This window comes from Salvia miltiorrhiza, chromosome 1 (genome assembly GCF_028751815.1).
Source record: "Salvia miltiorrhiza cultivar Shanhuang (shh) chromosome 1, IMPLAD_Smil_shh, whole genome shotgun sequence".
Lineage (NCBI taxonomy): Eukaryota > Viridiplantae > Streptophyta > Magnoliopsida > Lamiales > Lamiaceae > Salvia > Salvia miltiorrhiza.
The window spans coordinates 49124141-49149618 of record NC_080387.1 but is presented as its reverse complement, the minus strand read 5'-3'; the positions used below and the strand labels follow the sequence as shown (position 1 = coordinate 49149618).

Sequence of the window (25478 nt, the reverse complement as noted above, 5' to 3'; positions counted from 1 at the left end):
ATCGATGAAATAATGAATGAATTCACTGAATTATTAGGTGAATTATACATTAGATGAAAAAAACTAGAAACTCTCTTTTCGCCTCTCCAAAAAGCTTTAAAAATGGGGGTATTTGCCTGTTAATACTCGAACTTTTTTTATTTTTTGGTTTTGCACTCTAACTTTAAAATCCGTATATAAATACCTGAACTTTGTATTCTTTCTGATTTTGCACCCGACGAATTTTTACCCCAAATCGTTGCTGACATGGCAGCCGAATTAACATCCCAAACTCTACAATTACATGTTCTTAATCCCACATTGCCCACAAACTTATCTGATTTATTATGCACTTCAAATTACCCTCTCAATTCGGTTGTCATGTTAGAAACGATTTGTGGGTAAAAATTCGCCAGATACAAAATCAAAAGAAAATACAAAGTTCAGGTATTTGCACGCAGATTTTAAAGTTGAGTGCAAAACTAGAAAAAAAAAAATTGAATATTTACAGGCCAATACCCCTTAAAAATTCCACGAAAGTTGCCGTAATTTATCAAAAAGAAATAATTGAGCTGAACTGCGATCTAGAAACACCATTTCACATAAAATTCATGCTTTTTATTATTATTATTATTATTATTATTATTTCAAAGAAATTGAAGAGCATACAAATCCACAAACCACTTTGGAAGGCAATTCGGGCACGTAAAATGTTGATAATTGAGGGCCTCTGACCATGCATCATATCATGTAAAACAAACACAAAGGTTTTGTGAAGTTGGAGGTTTTTCAAAATCAAAGCATTAGTCGGTGATATTTTTTGAAAAATCCAAAGTATAATGTAGAAATTGAAAGGGAGAAAAGACATGGAGATAAATTGGAGCAGCTTTTGCGACATTTCGGGCACGTACAATGTTATCAACTGTGACCAACCCCTCACTATATAGATTGTCAGCTAACCTAACTAAGTGGTCCAAATATAGCTTCAAGAATCATTTTTTTGCACCATATGTTATATTTTTCTATTTTGGTACCCAAACACTTATGTGCTACACATAAATACGCTTAACTATTGGTCGTTGCGTCCCCTACCAGTACTAATTTCCTTACACATTTGTCACTCTCTACTTCTATAGCTCGATTTAACATTAATTTAAAATTGTTAATTCACTTCATAGAGTTGTTCATGATCATGGAACCATAAATGTATACACTACTCTTAAGCTGTGAGTATGATTCTCTAGTTGGTGATAATATTTTAATAGGTTAATTATCGAAAATTTATGAAAAAATCATTTTTCATGAACTAAGCATGCCCGAGTTCTTACGATGACAGAAAAAAAATAACATAACATCAATTTTTTTGTCTACGCTTGCAAAAATTTGAACATATACTCACCGCATATCACTTAGGGTACAACGTCGTATAGAAATTGAAGTCGAAAAGGCATCGATAAAATGTACTGAGCGTGCCTATTTTACCACAAATCAAAAGGTGTTGCGATAATTTATAAAATATGTTGAAAATCAAATTCAGGTTGTGATTTTTATAGCAAATATGCCTTTTTTTTTTTTACATAATTTGTGTGAGTTGAAAATTAACTATCAATTAAGAATCAGTCTTGTATTAGATCGTCTGGCATATCAACTCAATTGATCAATCAATATCTTACACGAAAAAGATAATAACATATATAATCATCAAATAAATGTTAGAGCTCTATATGCAAATACAGAAACGATCACCTATTCACCGTGGACAAGTATAATGTGACCATCACTGATGTGGTAATCTTAATTAGAGTAAGATAATTTTAATTAGAGAGTAAGATATGTTAATTCTTTTTCATAATTAAAATTGTCACATCAAATGATGGGTACGTACGTTATGCTTGTAACGGCGAATAGGTGATGGATTCTCTATGCAAATATCGATAGTTGGGAAGGTCTTCTGCAATTGTCATCAATAAGGGAAGGTTTATTTCCATTATGTATAATCAATTATTCATAAAGAAATATACGAAGTTGAGAATCATTAAGTTTTAGGGCAGAGATACATTAAGCCAAGTTAGTGAATAAAAGTACTACTCATCAAAAATCTAAATACGGCACTCTGTTGGGCCAGCCACTTTCAAAAAATTAAGAGGATGTCGGAAGGACTTTAATTTTGCACATTAATTGGCACATATTGATCCAAAAAAATCAAATTAAGTAATTAAGGCGCTACTTGAAATTCATTTTCTTCACATAAATGAAGAAATAGATCATCGATCATGTATCCAACCAAGATAATGACTTGTTAATTAGTTCATTAATAAATTTGCATTTGACTATAATAAATATGAACCTAAAAACGTATAACATCATATTATCATTATTCTAGCAATATTCACTGAAAAAAACATATATCGAATCCCCTTGATAGGATCGTAGTTCGTAACCAATAATTTATTTGTGTTGTCAATGTGGTTTAGTTCAAGTGGCAAAGCTGAGAGTCTGAGACACCCAAAAACTCTCATTTATGAGAGGTCTTGGGTTCGATTCCGCCTGCGTGCGGATAATTTTCCTATTTTTGTGTGGATAGTGGTCTCACCTACGTGCAAATAGTTTTTCCACCTTTGTGTGGTGTAGAGGTCCCGCCTGCATATGTATTGCTTATGTTTGGAACTTTATGGAATATCCTAATCCTTATTTTGATGATACCAAAATTCATAGGTTTCATTTGTAACTACTCGAACTCAAGTGTTATAGTTCTTTTTCTAGTTTAGTTGATGTTCTGAAGACTGAAGAACGAATTCTTTTTCTAGTTTAGTTGATGTTCTGAAGACTGAAGAACGAAGGACTGAAGACTGAAGTTACCGACTGAAGCAGCAGTTGAAGAATCAGTCTAGAATTGATTACTTAATGCGAGCCACGTGGAATCATCGGATTGATACTAAAGTCAAGTATCAGTTAAACATTCTTTCTCGGACTGAACCTCCAACGTTCAAAGAAAGCCACATACTCCAAAAGTACAGTTGCATTAAATGCAGAGATCTCAGAATCGTCTTTTCTCTGCAGAGGTCATTCCTATTTGGTAATTACTTTATCAGAGACGTCGCATCTCCTACTCTTCAACATAGCCGTTCTCACCAAATAAGGAACCTCAAAGATTGAAGCCTCAGCCCGAGTTCAAATTACTCTCTAACGGAAGAAATCTTGAAGACCTTCTCCGCCAACGGATCTATTCAAGACTTCTCCTATAAGTAGCGCTCGAGGATCACTTCAATCTTCACCGATTCAACAACATAAGCTGAAGCTCTGCCAAAATTGCTTCTCAGCCAAAGCTCAAATTCCCCAAAGCTTGAATCGAAGAAGAGAATCCCAAAGCTAAAAATCAGTCACTGTTGATTACATAAATTCTCTTAGACCTTAGGCAAACCTTGATTATCCAAAGCCTAGGTCAAACTAACTCCAAAGAACTTGTTCTTTGAAGTTCAGTTGGCAAGATTTCAAACCTCCCTTCGACCGATAGAATCGAATGTTTGAGTTGCAAAGGAGTTTAGGAAGGTACTTTGTCTCCGTGAGGTCCTAGTGTCGGTTCGTGCTAGGAGTGAGAAATCCAACAAAGTGTGTTGGTACTGAAGATTGGATCTTCAGTTGTTTCGGTTGTGTGCACCCGCAAGCACACGGTTCGGTTTGCTGTGCACCTGTAAGCACGAGCATCGGTTTGCAGTGCACCCGTAAGCACTTGCAGAGTGAAGTTGTTAGTCTATCAACCGACCATGGATGTAGGAAGTATTTTCCGAACCACGTAAAAATCTCTGTGTTATTTACAGCTTTCAGTATTTCATTTCTTACTTGTGCTCTTCCTCACTTCAACTGAAAACTGATTAATTGCAAAGAGATACATAAGACTAACAACGTGCTCAACCCAAAAGGCTATTGTAACACCCTAATCTAATTAAGGAGTTAAATATAAAATTTAAATAAATATTTAATGCGGAAGTCTTTTAAAACTCACTTTTGAAATAAATATTTTCGAAAATAATTTTAAGAAAAAGAAATCTTTAAATAAAATTGGTTTTTAAAGCACTTTTAAAACGATTTATAAGATATCAAAATTTTCAATAATGTATTCAAATATAAATCTTGATTTTTAAATCATAAATTTAACAACTTTATTTTCAAAGCACGACATGAAGATGTCAGAAAAATAATTAACTAATTAATAAAACTTGTACTAAGGAAAAACTCTAAATATAAAATAATTTTTTTTTTTTTAGCAGCGGAAAATATAACAAAATAAAATCTTTATATAATTAAAAATTATGTATGTATCCATGTATATATTTTCGTAAAGGTATAAATTCTTAAATAAATATTTGAAATGAATTTAAATATAAATTAAACAAGTCATGACATTAAAATAATATAACAACATTTATTTAAATAAATCACACACAAATCTCAAATAGTATAGAATTTCAGAGTTTACATAACCAAAAGATATCACATGAAATAACATAATATGTTTTAAGAAACATTTATTTTTAAATAGATTCGACGCGCCCATTCGACTCTCCACGCGCCTCCAGTATCAATCACCTGAAACTGTTGAATATGGGATGAGCATACAGGGTACACCCAGTGTGGGAACATGCAATAATTGTCCATGTTAATAAAATGGTAACACATATTGTCATAACGTAACATAACTTCCATACGCACTGTGGCAATCCAAGGACTTTAATGTCCCGGACCCTATATGTGGGCCCCTGGCGACAATATAATGGTTGCAACCCTGTAACATGAAATCGCATTGTGGCATACCAAGGACGGTGAAGTCCTGGACCAATTATGCTGGCCCCTAGCGATAAATATTTTTACAACACATACGGTAAACACATAATATTAAAATGGACAAATATTAACCACGTGCATGTACTGAAATAAATCCCACACCTGAAACTTGAGCTTTGAAAGTTAACTGCGATAATTTAAAGTTCACGTCCTAATCGCGCCGCACCTAGCCAGATAATTTCAAATAATAAAACATAAGGACTTAATTAAAATATTTTAAATATAATTAAACTTGAGAAAATTATTTATATAAGTTTTTTTTTTTAGAAAATCTGAAATGGAAATAATAATTAAAAGAGTAACTATGGGCTTAAATAAATTATGCTTACTGCTTAAAAGAATTAACTAAATAAAATGCTAGTCCAAACACTTGATAAACTTAGCCCATTCATAAATTAGCTTAGGCCCGAGCCCAAGCCCACTCTCCTCTCTTGCCCTAACTTAAAGATCTCACACACACACCACTACTTCACAATACACGCTCCATGCGCAGCTCCCTTCTTCCCCTTTCTCCCTCTCTCCTTCTCTCCCTCGGTCTCACCCTTCCGCCGCCACCAGACGGCAACGCCGCCGCCGGAGCTGGCGGCTCTCGCCCTCACTCTCCCTCTCTTCCTCGCGGCTTCTGCCGCCGTCAAACGGCGCCGCCCGACGAAGATCGGCACCCCCTCTCTCTCTCTCGATCCCTCTCCATACCGCGCCTCCCTCTTCTCCGGCGTCCCTCTTGGTGCCCTGCCGCCGGGTCGACAGCAACAGTCGGTCAGGCCGCCTTCCCCCTTTCCAGATCTGGTGCCGCCCAACCGCCGTCGCCGCCTCCCTGCCCATCTTCGCCGGCCGCCGTGGCGCGGCAGCGCCCAGCGACGCCTACTAGCCAACTCCCCCTGATTCCGTCCGCCGGTCGCCGCCCTCCGCCAGCAACAGCGCACGGCGCAGCTTTTCAGTCGGTTCCCTTTCGTTTTCCCGGATCGGCAGCAGCCACTCACCCACTATTTCCCCTTTTTCTTCTTCTATTTCTATTTTCTTTTTCATGTAATTAGCAATATATATAAAATTACAGAAAAATAGATGTATGCATGATTGGATTTTTGAAAACAAAGTTTTTGCTGTTTAGCCTTGGTTTTGGCGAAAATGAAGAAAACTATTGATATGCTTGAAATGAAATAACTTTACAAAAGTTATTAAAATTACCGATTGATGATGTGCAGTGAGAAATGGCAGATTTGAGTTATTTTGTGAAAAGAGCAAATGGAGAAATCTGTTGATGGTTTATGATTTGAAGCTGATGGAATGAGAATGATACAATGAGTTTTAAATAGATTGAATTACTCGTTCGTCAAAGATTTGAATGTGAAAGAAATCAAAAATTTGCTGCTTGTGGAAGAAAATCAAATCAAATCTTACGGAAAGGAAATTTAATTCAAGTTTGGCATGCTGTGATGTTTGTCAAATACTGCGAATACTGATATGTGTGGCTAAGGAGGAAATCGAATCGTGTTTTGTGTTTTAAGTTTCAGAGGAAAAAGGATGGAGAGATTGAATTGAATATTTAAATACAAATGGAATTGAGAATAAAATATGGAATATGGATTGGAGTCTGCACAAGCACTTCTCATTCTTTTAGTTGATAAGTTATAAATATTTTAACTTAATAACTATTTTAGGTGCATCATAAAATTTGGACAATAATAAAAGGCCTAGTATTAAATAAGAATTATATAAATACTTTAAATATAAGGCCCAACAATTTAATAATTTTATGTAAATATTTGTCTATGGCTCAAATTAACTAGAAATACTTAAAACATAAATCTATATAGTATACATTTTTAGAAGATTTATAATTTAAAATCATACATCTAACTAGGAGCGCGATTAGATAATTCATGACATAGACTAAAATTTTAAATAACCTCACAATTTAAATATAAAATGCTTCAAAATAATTTAAATATGAAATAATTCAAAACAAAAATTTAAATGAATTATTTGGTTTCGGGCTGTTACAACCCTACCCACTTAAATAAAATTTCGTCCTCGAAATTTAACTTACTTGGTTCTAACTGGGGATATCGAGCTAGAATTTCTTCTTCACGTTCCCAAGTAGCTTCATCAGGTCCGTGCCTAGTCCATTGAATTTTGACTAAGGGTATTTCTTTACCTCGCAAGACCTTTACTTTTCGATCTAATATAACACTTGGCTCTTCTTCGTATGTAAGGTCCTTGTTGATTTGGAGATTTTCATAATGGACGATGTGACTAGGATCGTGCAGATACTTTCGCAACATGGAGACGTGAAACACATTGTGCACTGCTGACAATTCTGGTGTTAAAGCTAGACGATAGGCAACATCACCTATGCGTTCTAGGATTTCAAACGGTCCAATAAATCGAGGTCTCAATTTTCCTTTCTTCCCGAATCGTAGAACTCCTTTCATTGGTGCTACTTTGATAAATACTTTTTCGCCAACGTCGAAATATAACTCCTTTCTTCTGCGATCTGCATAAGATTTCTGTCGATCCTGCGCCATTTTAATCCTCTCCTTTATCTTTTCAATGACCTCAACCGTCTTCTCAATGATTTCCGGACCTAACACTTTTCGTTCACCAACTTCGTCCCAATATAATGGCGATCTACACTTTCTCCCATATAATGCCTCATACGGAGCCATTCTAAGAGTTGTTTGAAAACTGTTGTTGTATGCAAACTCGATTAATGGTAGATGAGTTTCCCAAGTGCCTCCAATATCCATGATACTAGTCCGCAACATGTCCTCCAAAATTTGTATAGTCCTTTCGGATTGTCCGTCTGTTTGAGGATGATAAGCTGTGGAAAAGTTAAGTTTAGTTCCCATAGCTGCGTGTAAGCTTTTCCAGAATCTGGATGTAAATCTTGGATCTCGATCAGAGACAATAGATACTGGCACTCCATGTAGTCTAACCACCTCTTGAACATACAGTCTCGCCAATTGGTCCATCGAGTATGTCATTTTTACTGGGATGAAGTGTGCGGACTTAGTGAGTCGATCTACAATTACCCAAACTGCATCGTGTCCACGTATTGTTCTTGGAAGTCTCACCACGAAGTCCATCGTAATGTGTTCCCATTTCCATTCGGGTATCTCCAATGGATTTAGCAATCCCGACGGTCGTTGATGTTCAGCTTTCACTTGTTGACATGTCATACATCTTCCAACATACTCAGCTATTGACCTCTTCATTCCTCTCCACCAAAATATATTTCGAAGATCTTTGTACATCTTGGTGCTTCCTGGATGTGCTGTGTAAGTCGTGCAGTGTGCCTCATCCAAAATTTCTCTTAGCAATTCTTTATCCTTAGGGACGCAAATTCTCCCTGCATATGTAAGTGTTCCATCACTTGCCAATGAGAAACTTGTATTATTGTCTTTTAACCCCTTACTTTTCATTTTCTGGAGGAAGCTGTTGGTCTCCTGCGCTTTTCTAATACGATCACGCAATGTAGGTTTAACAACTAGTGCTGCAAGCGTAGCCTCTGGGGTATTTGGACTAACCACCTCGAGATTCATCCTTTCAAATTCTTTTATCAAGGTTTCTTGTTGAGTTATCATTGAGGCTGGTTGTCCTTCTCCTTTTCTGCTAAGTGCATCGGCCACCACATTAGCCTTTCCAGGGTGATACTGTATGGTACAATCATAATCCTTCACGAGTTCTAGCCACCTTCTTTGCCTCATATTCAACTCCTTTTGCGTGAAGAAATATTTCAAACTCTTATGATCTGTGAAGATCTCACATTTTCCCCCATACAAGTAATGTCTCCAAATCTTTAGCGCGTGCACTACGGCTGCTAGCTCCAAATCATGCGTAGGGTAGTTATGTTCGTGCGTCTTCAACTGCCTTGACGCGTAAGCGATAACCTTTCCTTTCTGCATTAAAACACATCCCAGACCTTGCTTCGAGGCGTCGGTATAGATGACGAAATTTCCTGATTCATCGGGTATGGTTAACACTGGTGATGTTGTTAACCTTCTTTTCAATTCCTGAAAACTCTGCTCGCATTGATCAGTCCACTTGAACACGACTCCTTTTCTGGTTAATTGTGTCATTGAGCCTGCTATCTTTGAAAATCCCTCGATGAATCTTCTATAATAACCAGCGAGTCCTAAGAAACTTCTCACTTCACTGGCGTTGGTAGGTGCCTTCCAGTTATTTACAGCTTCCACCTTCGCTGGGTCCACCTTAATTCCTTTAGCACTCACCACATGACCGAGAAAGACAACTTGATCTAGCCAAAATTCACACTTCTTAAATTTGGCGTAAAGTTTCTCATTTCGTAAGGTTTCCAAAGTGATTCTGAGATGTTCTTCGTGTTGCGCTTTGTCCTTAGAATATATCAGTATGTCATCAATGAATACTATGACAAACTTATCCAAATAAGGGTGGAAAACGCGGTTCATCAAATCCATAAATACCGCAGGGGCGTTTGTTAAACCAAAAGGCATGACTACGAATTCGTAATGGCCATATCTCGTTCGAAAAGCCGTCTTTGGTATATCACCTTCCTTTATTTTGAGTTGGTGATAACCCGACCTCAAATCGATTTTTGAAAACACTCCTGCTCCTTTCAACTGATCGAATAAATCCTCTATCCTTGGCAGGGGATACTTGTTCTTGATGGTGAGTTGATTGAGTTCTCGATAGTCGATACACATCCGCATTGTTCCGTCTTTCTTCTTGACAAACAAGACTGGCGCTCCCCAGGGTGATACACTTGGTCGAATAAACCCTAGGTCCAAAAGTTCTTGCAATTGTGTCTTCAATTCTTCCAATTCCTTTGGTGCCATTCTATACGGTGCTTTCGAAACAGGTGCTACTCCAGGTAACAAATCGATCGTAAACTCTACTTGCCTATCAGGTGGTATTCCAGGTAGATTTTCGGGGAAAACATCGGGGAATTCGCATACTACTGGAACATTTTCAAGGGTGAGTTCATCATTTTCCTTGCCTACTATGCTCACCAAATAAGCGTTGCAACCTCCTTTATTCAATATCTTCATCGCCTTCATAGCAGATATCACCATGGGCATTTTCCTTAACTTTGATCCTTGAATAGCAACTTCTTTCTCCCCTGGTATTTTGAACACGACTTCTCTTTCGCGGCACTTAATTGTTGCATGGTTTCGACTTAACCAATCCATCCCCAGAATCACATCGAAATCGTGCATTTCGATAAGGTATAAGTCAGCTTCAAGCTTTCTATTCCTAAAATTCAAGGAAATTTTTCTAGCAATCCTATTAGTCTTAATGGATTCTCCAGAGGGAATACTTATGTTCAAGTCTAAGTTCTCTACCTCCCAAATGATCTTATTCTTTTGACAAAACTTAAGGGAAATAAATGAGTGTGAAGCTCCAGAATCAAATAGAACAACAGCAGGTGTTCCTGATATAATTAGCGTACCCGTCATTGTGTTGTCATCCTCAACTTCTTCTTGTTGTTTTAAGGAAAAGAAACGAGCATTTCCTTTTCTTTCTGGCTCTTTGCCACTTCCTTTGTTTAGCCCAACGTTCATTCTCCCTTCTAGCACATTCCGCTTGTTCTTAGGACAAGTACTCGATGTATGTCCCGGTTCATGGCAAAAGAAGCAAACTCCTTTTCCCCACAGACACTCTCCATTGTGGAACTTTCCACACTTCTGACATTGTGGTTTGGTTACTTGTGTGTTTGCACTGGTGTTACCGCCAAATTTCGACCTCTTATCTTGGAAGTTTCCTCCACTTTGGTTAGGATTTTCCCATTTCCTCTTCATTGGTTGATTTGTCGATTTTGATGTAGGATGGTTTGTTCCAAGAGCCGTGCCCACTTCTTCCGCTCGCTTAACCAGGTCGCTGAAATCGTCAATCACATGTGCAGCCATAATTCCTTTGATGTCAATTCTTAACCCTTTTCTGAACCTAGCGATCATCTTATCTTCTGTATCAACTAGGTGTGGAGCAAAACGGGCCAACTCATTGAATTTCCTTTCATACTCCTCTATAGTCATATTCCCTTGTTTCAACTCAAAGAACTCGGTCTCCTTCTTTTCTCTGAATGAGAGAGGAAAGTATTTATTCATTACCACCTCCTTGAAAATTTTCCAATTTAGAACATTGCGATCTTCCTCTCCCAACAGACGATAGAAATGTTTCCACCATTGTCGAGCGTCCTCTTTGAGTTGAAAAACTGCGCATGAAACTTTCTGCTCATCACTACAGTTGATGTGAGTGAAGATACGTTCAAGCTCTTCCAACCACTCTTCGGCTGCTAGCGGTCCATCACGTCCATTGAATCGTGGTGGATTATAGTTTCGAAATCGCTCTACAGCTTGATCTATCGTGTTAGAGGTTCGGTTTAGGTCGGTTTGGGTAGCCTGAGTTTGGGCCTGCTGTTGGACAAAACCCTGTAAAGCGCTCAAGAATTGACCCATGAAGTCTCCTCCATTTGTTGGATGAGTTCGTCCTGCTTCTGCTTCGTGATTAGTATTTGAACTCTCGGCGTTGTGGGACTGTGCGCGTGTATTCCTCATTGTTCTATATTCAAAGGCACTATCAGTTTCTATTCTACACTCGCTTGAGAGAATGATACTAAAAGTAAATTCTAGGTTATTCGTAATTCGAGGACTATGTTCAAAAAAATAAATTTTCGTGAATCATACTTTAACATCATGAACTGAAATAATTTCTAAAATAAATTCATTGCTGCAATTAATCTTCAACATAATAACTTGTATACTGAACTTTCTCATAATAACTTGCATAATGAACTTGAACTTTCTGATAATAACTTCAATTTTTGCAGCAAATTTCAACATACTTTCAACGTAAACAATTTATACTCATCCCCATAAAAAAAATACTTTGAAATACATTTACCTTGAAGTCGGAGCACGTAGAGGTCGAATGGATTTCTCACACATGACTTTTAAAAATTTTAAATAAAATATTTTTGCAGAGTCTACAGGAAAGTAGACCTGCTTTGATACCATGCTGTAACACCCTAATCTAATTAAGGAGTTAAATATAAAATTTAAATAAATATTTAATGCGGAAGTCTTTTAAAACTCACTTTTGAAATAAATATTTTCGAAAATAATTTTAAGAAAAAGAAATCTTTAAATAAAATTGGTTTTTAAAGCACTTTTAAAACGATTTATAAGATATCAAAATTTTCAATAATGTATTCAAATATAAATCTTGATTTTTAAATCATAAATTTAACAACTTTATTTTCAAAGCACGACATGAAGATGTCAGAAAAATAATTAACTAATTAATAAAACTTGTACTAAGGAAAAACTCTAAATATAAAATAATATTTTTTTTTTTAGCAGCGGAAAATATAACAAAATAAAATCTTTATATAATTAAAAATTATGTATGTATCCATGTATATATTTTCGTAAAGGTATAAATTCTTAAATAAATATTTGAAATGAATTTAAATATAAATTAAACAAGTCATGACATTAAAATAATATAACAACATTTATTTAAATAAATCACACACAAATCTCAAATAGTATAGAATTTCAGAGTTTACATAACCAAAAGATATCACATGAAATAACATAATATGCTTTAAGAAACATTTATTTTTAAATAGATTCGACGCGCCCATTCGACTCTCCACGCGCCTCCAGTATCAATCACCTGAAACTGTTGAATATGGGATGAGCATACAGGGTACACCCAGTGTGGGAACATGCAATAATTGTCCATGTTAATAAAATGGTAACACATATTGTCATAACGTAACATAACTTCCATACGCACTGTGGCAATCCAAGGACTTTAATGTCCCGGACCCTATATGTGGGCCCCTGGCGACAATATAATGGTTGCAACCCTGTAACATGAAATCGCATTGTGGCATACCAAGGACGGTGAAGTCCTGGACCAATTATGCTGGCCCCTAGCGATAAATATTTTTACAACACATACGGTAAACACATAATATTAAAATGGACAAATATTAACCACGTGCATGTACTGAAATAAATCCCACACCTGAAACTTGAGCTTTGAAAGTTAACTGCGATAATTTAAAGTTCACGTCCTAATCGCGCCGCACCTAGCCAGATAATTTCAAATAATAAAACATAAGGACTTAATTAAAATATTTTAAATATAATTAAACTTGAGAAAATTATTTATATAAGTTTTTTTTTTAGAAAATCTGAAATGGAAATAATAATTAAAAGAGTAACTATGGGCTTAAATAAATTATGCTTACTGCTTAAAAGAATTAACTAAATAAAATGCTAGTCCAAACACTTGATAAACTTAGCCCATTCATAAATTAGCTTAGGCCCGAGCCCAAGCCCACTCTCCTCTCTTGCCCTAACTTAAAGATCTCACACACACACCACTACTTCACAATACACGCTCCATGCGCAGCTCCCTTCTTCCCCTTTCTCCCTCTCTCCTTCTCTCCCTCGGTCTCACCCTTCCGCCGCCACCAGACGGCAACGCCGCCGCCGGAGCTGGCGGCTCTCGCCCTCACTCTCCCTCTCTTCCTCGCGGCTTCTGCCGCCGTCAAACGGCGCCGCCCGACGAAGATCGGCACCCCCTCTCTCTCTCTCGATCCCTCTCCATACCGCGCCTCCCTCTTCTCCGGCGTCCCTCTTGGTGCCCTGCCGCCGGGTCGACAGCAACAGTCGGTCAGGCCGCCTTCCCCCTTTCCAGATCTGGTGCCGCCCAACCGCCGTCGCCGCCTCCCTGCCCATCTTCGCCGGCCGCCGTGGCGCGGCAGCGCCCAGCGACGCCTACTAGCCAACTCCCCCTGATTCCGTCCGCCGGTCGCCGCCCTCCGCCAGCAACAGCGCACGGCGCAGCTTTTCAGTCGGTTCCCTTTCGTTTTCCCGGATCGGCAGCAGCCACTCACCCACTATTTCCCCTTTTTCTTCTTCTATTTCTATTTTCTTTTTCATGTAATTAGCAATATATATAAAATTACAGAAAAATAGATGTATGCATGATTGGATTTTTGAAAACAAAGTTTTTGCTGTTTAGCCTTGGTTTTGGCGAAAATGAAGAAAACTATTGATATGCTTGAAATGAAATAACTTTACAAAAGTTATTAAAATTACCGATTGATGATGTGCAGTGAGAAATGGCAGATTTGAGTTATTTTGTGAAAAGAGCAAATGGAGAAATCTGTTGATGGTTTATGATTTGAAGCTGATGGAATGAGAATGATACAATGAGTTTTAAATAGATTGAATTACTCGTTCGTCAAAGATTTGAATGTGAAAGAAATCAAAAATTTGCTGCTTGTGGAAGAAAATCAAATCAAATCTTACGGAAAGGAAATTTAATTCAAGTTTGGCATGCTGTGATGTTTGTCAAATACTGCGAATACTGATATGTGTGGCTAAGGAGGAAATCGAATCGTGTTTTGTGTTTTAAGTTTCAGAGGAAAAAGGATGGAGAGATTGAATTGAATATTTAAATACAAATGGAATTGAGAATAAAATATGGAATATGGATTGGAGTCTGCACAAGCACTTCTCATTCTTTTAGTTGATAAGTTATAAATATTTTAACTTAATAACTATTTTAGGTGCATCATAAAATTTGGACAATAATAAAAGGCCTAGTATTAAATAAGAATTATATAAATACTTTAAATATAAGGCCCAACAATTTAATAATTTTATGTAAATATTTGTCTATGGCTCAAATTAACTAGAAATACTTAAAACATAAATCTATATAGTATACATTTTTAGAAGATTTATAATTTAAAATCATACATCTAACTAGGAGCGCGATTAGATAATTCATGACATAGACTAAAATTTTAAATAACCTCACAATTTAAATATAAAATGCTTCAAAATAATTTAAATATGAAATAATTCAAAACAAAAATTTAAATGAATTATTTGGTTTCGGGCTGTTACAACCCTACCCACTTAAATAAAATTTCGTCCTCGAAATTTAACTTACTTGGTTCTAACTGGGGATATCGAGCTAGAATTTCTTCTTCACGTTCCCAAGTAGTTTCATCAGGTCCGTGCCTAGTCCATTGAATTTTGACTAAGGGTATTTCTTTACCTCGCAAGACCTTTACTTTTCGATCTAATATAACACTTGGCTCTTCTTCGTATGTAAGGTCCTTGTTGATTTGGAGATTTTCATAATGGACGATGTGACTAGGATCGTGCAGATACTTTCGCAACATGGAGACGTGAAACACATTGTGCACTGCTGACAATTCTGGTGTTAAAACTAGACGATAGGCAACATCACCTATGCGTTCTAGGATTTCAAACGGTCCAATAAATCGAGGTCTCAATTTTCCTTTCTTCCCGAATCGTAGAACTCCTTTCATTGGTGCTACTTTGATAAATACTTTTTCGCCAACGTCGAAATATAACTCCTTTCTTCTGCGATCTGCATAAGATTTCTGTCGATCCTGCGCCATTTTAATCCTCTCCTTTATCTTTTCAATGACCTCAACCGTCTTCTCAATGATTTCCGGACCTAACACTTTTCGTTCACCAACTTCGTCCCAATATAATGGCGATCTACACTTTCTCCCATATAATGCCTCATACGGAGCCATTCTAAGAGTTGTTTGAAAACTGTTGTTGTATGCAAACTCGATTAATGGTAGATGAGTTTCCCAAGTGCCTCCAATATCCATGATACTAGTCCGCAACATGTCCTCCAAAATTTGTATAGTCCTTTCGGATTGTCCGTCTGTTTGAGGATGATAAGCTGTGGAAAAGTTAAGTTTAGTTCCCATAGCTGCGTGTAAGCTTTTCCAGAATCTGGATGTAAATCTTGGATCTCGATCAGAGACAATAGATACTGGCACTCCATGTAGTCTAACCACCTCTTGAACATACAGTCTCGCCAATTGGTCCATCGAGTATGTCATTTTTACTGGGATGAAGTGTGCGGACTTAGTGAGTCGATCTACAATTACCCAAACTGCATCGTGTCCACGTATTGTTCTTGGAAGTCTCACCACGAAGTCCATCGTAATGTGTTCCCATTTCCATTCGGGTATCTCCAATGGATTTAGCAATCCCGACGGTCGTTGATGTTCAGCTTTCACTTGTTGACATGTCATACATCTTCCAACATACTCAGCTATTGACCTCTTCATTCCTCTCCACCAAAATATATTTCGAAGATCTTTGTACATCTTGGTGCTTCCTGGATGTGCTGTGTAAGTCGTGCAGTGTGCCTCATCCAAAATTTCTCTTAGCAATTCTTTATCCTTAGGGACGCAAATTCTCCCTGCATATGTAAGTGTTCCATCACTTGCCAATGAGAAACTTGTATTATTGTCTTTTAACCCCTTACTTTTCATTTTCTGGAGGAAGCTGTTGGTCTCCTGCGCTTTTCTAATACGATCACGCAATGTAGGTTTAACAACTAGTGCTGCAAGCGTAGCCTCTGGGGTATTTGGACTAACCACCTCGAGATTCATCCTTTCAAATTCTTTTATCAAGGTTTCTTGTTGAGTTATCATTGAGGCTGGTTGTCCTTCTCCTTTTCTGCTAAGTGCATCGGCCACCACATTAGCCTTTCCAGGGTGATACTGTATGGTACAATCATAATCCTTCACGAGTTCTAGCCACCTTCTTTGCCTCATATTCAACTCCTTTTGCGTGAAGAAATATTTCAAACTCTTATGATCTGTGAAGATCTCACATTTTCCCCCATACAAGTAATGTCTCCAAATCTTTAGCGCGTGCACTACGGCTGCTAGCTCCAAATCATGCGTAGGGTAGTTATGTTCGTGCGTCTTCAACTGCCTTGACGCGTAAGCGATAACCTTTCCTTTCTGCATTAAAACAAAAATTTAAATGAATTATTTGGTTTCGGGCTGTTACAGCTATTGCGAAACAAAAAATTTCTGTTGCGTGTGTTATCAATCTGACGGATCTGTCCTCTGATAATCAGTGAGATTTATAACATTTCTGTTTATCAAACTCGACTGAAGCCTTATGTGCATCAGTTAAGTTCTTGTGACTTAACTGATAACTCCTTATTGAAGAGTCTTTCAGTATCAGTCGTCAATCCTGTTTTGGTCAAAACTCTTTTAAGTAAACAGGTGTCTGAGTTTGTGTTTGTAGTTTCGCTTTTGATCTCTATTTTGAGACCTTGATTTTGAAAAATAGCCTATAGGTGTATTTCTCCCCCCATACACCTATTCGAGACCCTCCGGACCTAACAGCTTATTTGATTGTATAATAGTAGGGCTGTATACGAATCGAGCCGAGCCGAATACCTCCAGGCTCGGGCTCGGTTCGTTAAGATTTGGTTCGGCTCGAGCTCGAATTCGAGCCTAAAAATGAGCTCGAGCTCGGCTCGCTTATATAATACCAAGCTCAAGTTTGGTTCGAATTCGGCTCGTTAATTATTCGTTTATCTCGAGCTCGAGCTCGGCTCGAATTTCAAGCTCGAATTCGAGCTCGGTTCGAATTTTTTATTTATTTATATATTAAGATTTCATTAAAATAAAAAAAATTATATTTGTTCATATATTATTAGACTATTTATGAATCATAATTTATAATTTATTTTTAACAAATAGATAATTTATCAAGTTAGTAGTAATTATTTTTAATTATGAGTATTATTTTTATTATTTAAAAAATATTTAACAAATAAAATATATAAAATTATTATTTAATGAACGTATTCGCGAGCCTATTCGCGAACATATTCGTGAACCTATTCGTGAGCCTATTCGCAAACACATTCGCGAGCCTATTCGCGAATAGGTTCGCGAATAGGTTCGAGCCGAACATGCACGGCTCGAGTTCGGCTTGATAATTTTATCGAGCTCGGATTCGGGCTCGAATTCGGCTCGTTTAGAAAATGAACGAATTTCGAACGAACGTTTTTCGAACCGAGCCCCGAACAGTTCACGAACGGCTTGGTTCGTTTACACCCGTATATAATAGATACTTCTTGTAATTTTTTTTAAAATAAAATAATAATTCATTTGCATAGTTTTTCCATCTTTGTGTCATTTGCATAATTTTTCGACCTTTATGTGGTGTAGAGATCTCGGTCTGTGTATGTGGAGACTGAGCACATTTTAGTCCTCATATTGGTTGTAAATATTCTAAATTAATTAATCAAGAAGATATAGTCAATTATTGAAACCATAATAGTAGATCTAAGATAACTCTTGATGGCAAGGGCCCATCGGTAGGGTGCTTCTTTGTGGATTAATTACTTAATTGCGAGTAATTATATTGAAGTAGCTAGTGACATGAAAAATAATGTAAATGATGATTGATCTGATTATGCATAAGTGACATGGTGGATACATTATTATAAAATGTTATTTATTGGGTGAAGAAAAGGAAAAATGTGTAGTATGAAGAGTTTAATATTTTAATTAATGCCAAGGAATTCAAATTTCGGGGAGTCAAATTTGAGTTGGTAGATCACAAGATTGTTGCTGAAAGTGAGACCAATCACGTAAACTACACTCAATACTCATCTTTGTTGGGTAAAATTCTAGGACAAATTGTTACTGCCAAAATTGCCATTCCAATGCCTATATATTCCAATAAATGAAATTACAAGCCTTGGACAAAATAGACTTATAAATTAATTTCTACGCACCAACATCTTTAGGCAATTTCATATTTCTAATGTGGTGTTCAAAAAGTGTGGATGGGAAAGTTAAGTACAACGGAAAATCGAAACGTTGAATACATGTACGAGAGCAGGTAGTCAATTTACAACTCACATACGGAAAATTTTCTATGATTTCAAGGAAAATGGAATTATTATATATGATATAGGTCGGGTCTTTAATTTGCACACCAACAAAGCAACATTCATCTACTATTGGATCCAACAAACATTCTTATTCTTTTCCTCATCACAAACTCAACCATATAGATATAGTAGATATATAGTTCAATTAAAAATTATTTTTATATATTTTTAGCTTAATTAGATTTGTGAAAATGTGTGGTGAATGTTTTTGTTCACATCTAATGAGTTACTAATTCATCGTTTTTCAGCATGTTATATTAATTAATCAAAATATATACCCTTTTAACTTTGGATTCGAGGGGCGTGAATATAATTAATATAATAATATCATCATACTATCAAGTTCGTATTTTATACGAGGGATAGAGTTTGTAGGATGATCAACCCCTGCATATAAATATTAACATATTAATTAATAAAACAAACAAACGTGCAAAAAATTAATAATTAACTAAAATAAATATACTTGACAAATAGTTTTAAATTGGAAACCTAGAAGAATAGCTTGTAGAAATAGAAGATTGTTGTTCTGAAAAATGCAATCGGCCTAATTTGGTTAATTTTGGTTATTTAGCCACGTCAAGATCGAATCTTAGAAATTATCAAGGCACCTATGGACAATTAGGCCACTTAATTAAGCCTAATTAGCTCATCAGGAAATGGGTTTGGCTTAAATAAACTCAAATGCATATGTTAATAGGAGTATTAATTGAACATGGCGAACAAACAATTTAATTAATAAAAATATAATGGGTCTAGACTTTCATTTATAAATTCAGTTTCATTATTTGAAAAATAAAAATGACACACACACACACACACACACACACAAATAAACTCTTCTAAACTAGCTACTTGAACTTCGACCCGACTAATTGGAGGAAAGATTCTAGCTAGCTAAGTTATGTTTCATTTATAAATTTAGTAAAACGACGAACATGAACAAACAAATGAACTTAACAAGACCAAGGGATGGAGCTAGGGTCCCAATAAATTAAGCATCATATCATATGTGACGTGGTATATATATATATATTGATCTTTGATTTAGATCTTGTAATTTCTTTCAATATTATATTAAAGACACATCCAACAAAAACGATCCTACCCCATTATTGAAGGGCAAAAAATTATTCTTTCACGATGCAATCTCAACTATATATCTACAAAAGCATGAAAACAAATATACCCAAATGTATAAATAAAAATATTAAAAATAAAAATATGTGGATACGATGTTTACTAGACATTTTTTACCGTGGTAGTGTCTGTGTCTCGTCAACATTGGTTACTAAGCTAAGAAATAGATGAACGTGTACACAGAAAGAACTTCAGAAGAAGATGTAAGAAGTATTTTTGTCATCATCTACCTCACTGCCACTTATTTTTAGCAAAGATAATATATATTAGTATGTATGATGCACAAAAATACCCATGAATTTGGGGGGCCATAAACCACCCCATACCCTCTTTGCCCAAATAAATTAGTGCCAAGATTATGCATGCCCACATGCTTGCATGTGATGGGGAAATGGGATGATTTTTCATCGATCTACTTCCCCTTTATTATTTCCAATTTGTGATGTAGAGGGATTGCATTTTCATGAAATTAAAAAATTAGAATCAAAACCAAATATACATCTGATTTACACCCGTGCAATGCAGAGGAATATTTTTTTTATGATTTTTATAATTAATTAAAGAAAAAAAGAAAGAAAAAAAATAAATAAATTTGAAAACGAAAATATAAAAAATTAAAAATGGACTCGTTTTAAAAAAGAGGAGATATAATTTGTTTTAAGTTTTAATTATTAACAAATAGTATAGCGTTACATTTTTAATCCAATATTTACATAAAATTTATTAAATTAAAGCTCTTGTTGTGATCATTTTAATATGCATATTAAATATTTTATAATTAGCCGAATTTCATAATTTTAGAAAGAAAAAAAATAGAAAAATATTTTATAAAAATAAACCTTCAATTTTATTTATAATCACGAAATTGCCATTCAATTTTAAAATTAATTTAAAATTGAAATGAAAACTTTAATATGTACTATTGAATTAATTAATGGGCACTGAATTAGTTCTATAACCGTACCTTAGTCCCAGTAGAAATCCCAAAATTATGCTCCTATATTCCTCTCTATAGCTTCCCTATTTAATTTTGGGATCTCGATTTCATAAATGTATACACTAGATCTCCTATTTTCTACATAAAAATAATAATTATGTGTGGGCCTTATTAATTATAAGCTTAAAATCAATTTAGGGTGGGTGTAAATTTAAGATTGAATTTAGGTAGGTGTAAAAAATTTTGTGGGCCTCATCCAATTTAGGGGATCTGCTGGATGCATTTTTTTTTTTATCTCATTTTCAATTGTTTTAGCCTAAATTTAGAGTTAGTGATGCATTTAGGTGATCTGCTGGGAGTGCTCTTAGCCAACTCAATAAAAATCTTAGTACTATATTTTAAAAAAAATGGAAAATGATTATAAGGTTGTAGTTATAAAAAATGTTAAGTTGGGGAAGGAACCCCACATAGCACTTGGAAGATAAAGCAAGCTAGTGGAGAAAATTGGTTGTTTGTGACTGAACCCTACTTTGTTCCCTCTATAAACTCTATAAAGCCACACACACACACACATAATGTTCTAGAGTGGTCCATCTCACACACTTTGTATGGCTAACAACCTAACTCATTTTCTTCCCAGTAAATCTCTCTTTTTTCATTTTTTTCACTGTCGATCCATTTCATGCTTGATGCTTAATTCAATTCGCTTCTCTCTCTCTCTCTCTCTCTCTCTCTCTCTCTCTATATATATATATATATATATATATATGTCAAGACCTAATTATACTAGCTAGCTGGCTACTTCGATTGCAAGTCCTTTCCATGCTTTTCCACAGCTTTCTTGAACTTCTTCTGCTTGAATTTTGATCTCCAGAAATCATATGGTAAATAAGTTCAAGAAAACTGTGGGAAAACATGGTAATTCTGGACTTTTTACTGCAATCTCAGAAGGCCCCCTCTCCTGTGCTGCCGCAGATTGCTCCATTTTTCACTTCTCCACCGATCTCCATGGTAAACTTTCTGAATTAATACGATTCGTGTAATTAAATCTTACTTTCATGCTGCAAAATATAAGCATATCTATCGGTTGGATTTCTTTGATTTACTCATTTCGCAAACATTTAACGAATTTTCCAGAAGTGGAGGGATGTTGATGAAGCCGACCGTTGTTAGAAGGTTTAGCAATACGTATATGTTATTTGGAGTATTTAGTATTTACCATGGTAATTAAATCACTGTTAATTAGTTACCAGTTACCACTACTGTTGGAAATGCTCTTTAATTCTTAAAAATCTTTTTACTGCTTGCTTTCTGAGAGGTGCATGTGGTTAGTGAGAATGGTGAAAAGATAAACTGAAAGATGTAGCAGAGAAGATTCCATTCGCTTCCCCCTTCTTTATCATCAATAATTGACATTTCATCGTTTGCTTTTTGTTCTCCTGCTCTCTCTCTCTCTCTCACACACACACGCACAAATGTTCATTCATTTCCGCGAAAAGGGTTAACCTTTGTCACTTTCTGCTAAGATTGGGGCTTATTTTGTGCTTCCATATAGCAACTGGCAAGAAACACACACACCTCACATAGATATATAGATGCATACATCATAACTGAAACTCATGATTGTCCATTCATGAGAGGTGGTGAAGTTTTGTGACAAAGCTATCAATGCTTATTGCTTCTCTCAACTACACCACACCTACCCAATTATCAATTCTAATGTCCTGCTTCAACATCAAATCTCACTAACTCATTTAAATTAATTTCTTCTCCAAATCTTCCTTTTTTTTTTTTTTAATTAACATTCATGCACATAATTTCGTTGTGCCATCAAATACTGCATTTCATGATCAGAACAATTCATCACCATTGGATTGGATCTTTCTCTACCAGTGGTTCCAAATGATGCATTGATTTTATATAATGGGTAGCACGGGAATTAGATCAGTTTATTTGGAATCTAGCTAGTTATACTTCACATTATAGCTCGTTAGTTAGATCTGGCTATATATCTCTCTATATATATAATATTGAGGCATTTGTTCATACAGATTATTGGTTTATAGCTAGACTCAGTTTCCATATATAATTAAATGATTGGTTTATATATAGCCTCGTGCAGTTCAGTAATTGGATTCAATTTATTGCAATGTACATTTTCTTGATCAGAGTAATACTATATAGATGAGTTTTTCATCAGAATCAACCCATCTTCGAACTGGATGCATCTCGTGTGTATTTGTAAAGATAATTGCGTATTTTTTTTTTAACGAGGCGTATATTATTTATGGTAGCTAGGAGGCACACCCTGTTCCATAAATGATTTCAGCTATATGTTGCTTAATGAAATTTCTCCTGCAATATATATGCATATATAGAATTTCATAAACTGCAGCTGTATGTGTGCCAAGAAAACAAAGCAGCTTCGACATAAAAGGCTTGATAACACACACATGCACCTTTATAGAATAAGAAGTGTTTATATTTGAATCGCCCTCAGTCTATACATATATATACACACACACATTTAACTAGTTCTAATTAAAAAGACATACACGTTCTCTAAGGTAATAGATTCAGATTTTTATTATGTACATTCACATGCAGTAAGTTTTACTTTTCTGTTGACAATCTATTTCTTCTAGTTGAAATTGGATATTCATGCTGCTAGTATATACAGATGCACATCCTCGATCAGAATTTTGTTGTATTATGCCCTAATTAAGAAGTAGGGAATAGCTGCTTCCGCACTACAAAAAAAGTTTCCACTAGTGACGTCATGTTTTGTAGCTATTATGTGTGTCATAAAAATTAGTGGTATTTGATGGCGTAGCTAATCACTAATAGTTACATTTTCAAATGTCACTAATTTTTGTGACATGCATAATAGCTACCAAATCTCATGTCACTAGTAGAAACTTTTTTTGTAGTGCCGGGAATAATGTTAGATTACGAAACCATACCCTAGCTAGTTACAATTAACGAGCTAATTGTTAAAAAATGAGTACATGTTACCAAAGAAGACTGTATGTTACGAAATTTGAAAATGAGGCTATATGTTACGGAATTTGAAAATGAGGCCTATAGCTTCTATTTTTTATATTTACACTCATATTTTGGGTCGTGATGGAAGCTATAGTCCACATTTTGATATGTTAAATAGGAGTGTAAATGTAAGAAATAGAAACTATGTATAATCCTTATTTTCAAATTCGATCTGTAATTTATGGGCCTTTTTTCGAAAAACACTAAAAAGTTACTGCCTGTTTTAACAATTAGCTCATATAATAACTATTTAATATACAATATATACAATTATATCAGGAATTTCTTATAAGTTATTTTATAATATATAACTTGTCCAATTATAACAATAGTGATAGTATATAATAAGTACTCCATTTATGGATGTGCGATGTGTTAGATATTGAAATTTAATTGTGTAATGATAGTATATAAAACCTAGTGATGAAAAGATATTTATTGTTTGAATATGTGTAATAGTCTAGAAGGGATACTCTAAATAAGAAAAATATCTATTGAAAAATATGTGTAAATAGTCTAAAAATATCAAAACATTTTAAGCCTAATAAAAAATTAATTAAAAATCCTTGAAAAAAAGATTAATTAAAAACATTTTAAAATAAACCCTTATTTGAAAAGGTTAATTGCATATAATGACTTAACTTTCAACAAATTCTAATTATCCAAACAAACTTTAAAATCTATATTAAAATTACTCACCTATTTTTATTTTTTCTCATTTTGCATAGTCACCGATTTTTTTCGTAGTGACATGGCATAAATATGCTCGTGTGACATAAATATGATCTTGTAAAAAAATAGAATCGATGTATTGTAGAGTCAAATGAAAACGACATTGTTTTATGCCTAAAATATGGTCGAAAACTGAGCGAGTATATAAAAAAAATGTGTATTTTTAATACATATTTGAAAGTTCATTTATAAAATGACAATTTGTTGAATTAAAGTTGAATAATTTATATGCAATTATAAATTAAAAATTAACAATAAAAAAATTAAAAATAAACCCACCTTGAAATAAATCAAAACTTAAAAGATCCCCCAAAATTATAAACAAATAAAAGATAAATACTGGAATTAAAAATAACCCAAAAAATGAAAAATAAATCTGGAAAACTATATATGTAGACCTAGAAAATAAAATAAAATAAAATAAACTCCAAGAAACTAAAAGATAAAATAATGCAAGGATAGATGGAAGTATTAAACAAAGGATGGAATTAATGACTGATTTTGTTTCCTTGCCAATTCGAAATGAAGGTACATTATGGTTAATTTGCACATATTTATTCTATCTTGTAATTATAATGTCGTCCAATTTAGATAGTACTCCATAATGGAAATTGTAACATTGTGGTTTCAAAAAAAAATATCACGTAACCTTTAAATTTAATTATTTATTAATTAAAAAAAAAAACCAATAGCCATTTTACGGCTATACAAAAATTTTGCTCATATATAATCATTCTAAATTTTGCTTTGACAGCACTACAAATGCATGTAAATTAATCTTCTCACGTCTCCCCGGATCAGGTTGTTTCTTATCCCTCCCCACCAAAACTATGTCGACATCAAAATAATACGTACCTATATTCACATTCAAATCATATAGTAAATGTTTGAAATATGAATTTATGTGTACCGTCTTTATACGAATCTTTATCCCCCGCTGTTGTTAATATTATCATCATTATTAAATAAAAAAGCCATCAACTCGTATGCAATTGATACCATCAAACTATGAGGCTCTTGATCTTACTATATA

General features: G+C 35.0%; 1 protein-coding gene and 2 long non-coding RNA genes across 3 annotated transcripts; 1 reads left to right on the top strand and 2 right to left on the bottom strand.

Annotated features, from left to right (window-relative positions):
- Positions 1 to 4382: 4382 nt before the first annotated feature.
- On the bottom strand, positions 4383 to 5442 carry LOC130989039 (uncharacterized). Its single transcript, XR_009090417.1, has 2 exons — positions 4924 to 5442; positions 4383 to 4572 (listed from the first exon to the last, which is right to left on the bottom strand). It is a non-coding gene; the product is annotated as an uncharacterized LOC130989039 (long non-coding RNA).
- Positions 5443 to 9639: 4197 nt separating this feature from the next.
- On the bottom strand, positions 9640 to 11357 carry LOC131009274 (uncharacterized). The gene is made up of 3 exons (XM_057936564.1): positions 10532 to 11357; positions 9703 to 10234; positions 9640 to 9649 (listed from the first exon to the last, which is right to left on the bottom strand). The coding sequence occupies exons 1-3, from the start codon at positions 11355 to 11357 to the stop codon at positions 9640 to 9642; spliced, it is 1368 nt and encodes a 455-aa protein (XP_057792547.1).
- Positions 11358 to 21422: 10065 nt separating this feature from the next.
- Positions 21423 to 22093, top strand: LOC130989033 (uncharacterized). Its single transcript, XR_009090413.1, has 2 exons — positions 21423 to 21679; positions 21806 to 22093. It is a non-coding gene; the product is annotated as an uncharacterized LOC130989033 (long non-coding RNA).
- The last annotated feature ends 3385 nt before the right edge of the window (positions 22094 to 25478 follow it).

Coding starts and splice junctions, on each gene's coding strand:
- LOC131009274 (XM_057936564.1), bottom strand. CDS start 11,357: ATGAGGAATACACGCGCACAGTCCCACAACGCCGAGAGTTCAAATACT. Junction 10,235..10,531: donor TAAGAGGTCGAAATTTGGCG/GTAACACCAGTG, acceptor TAATTATATCAG/GAACACCTGCTGTTGTTCTA.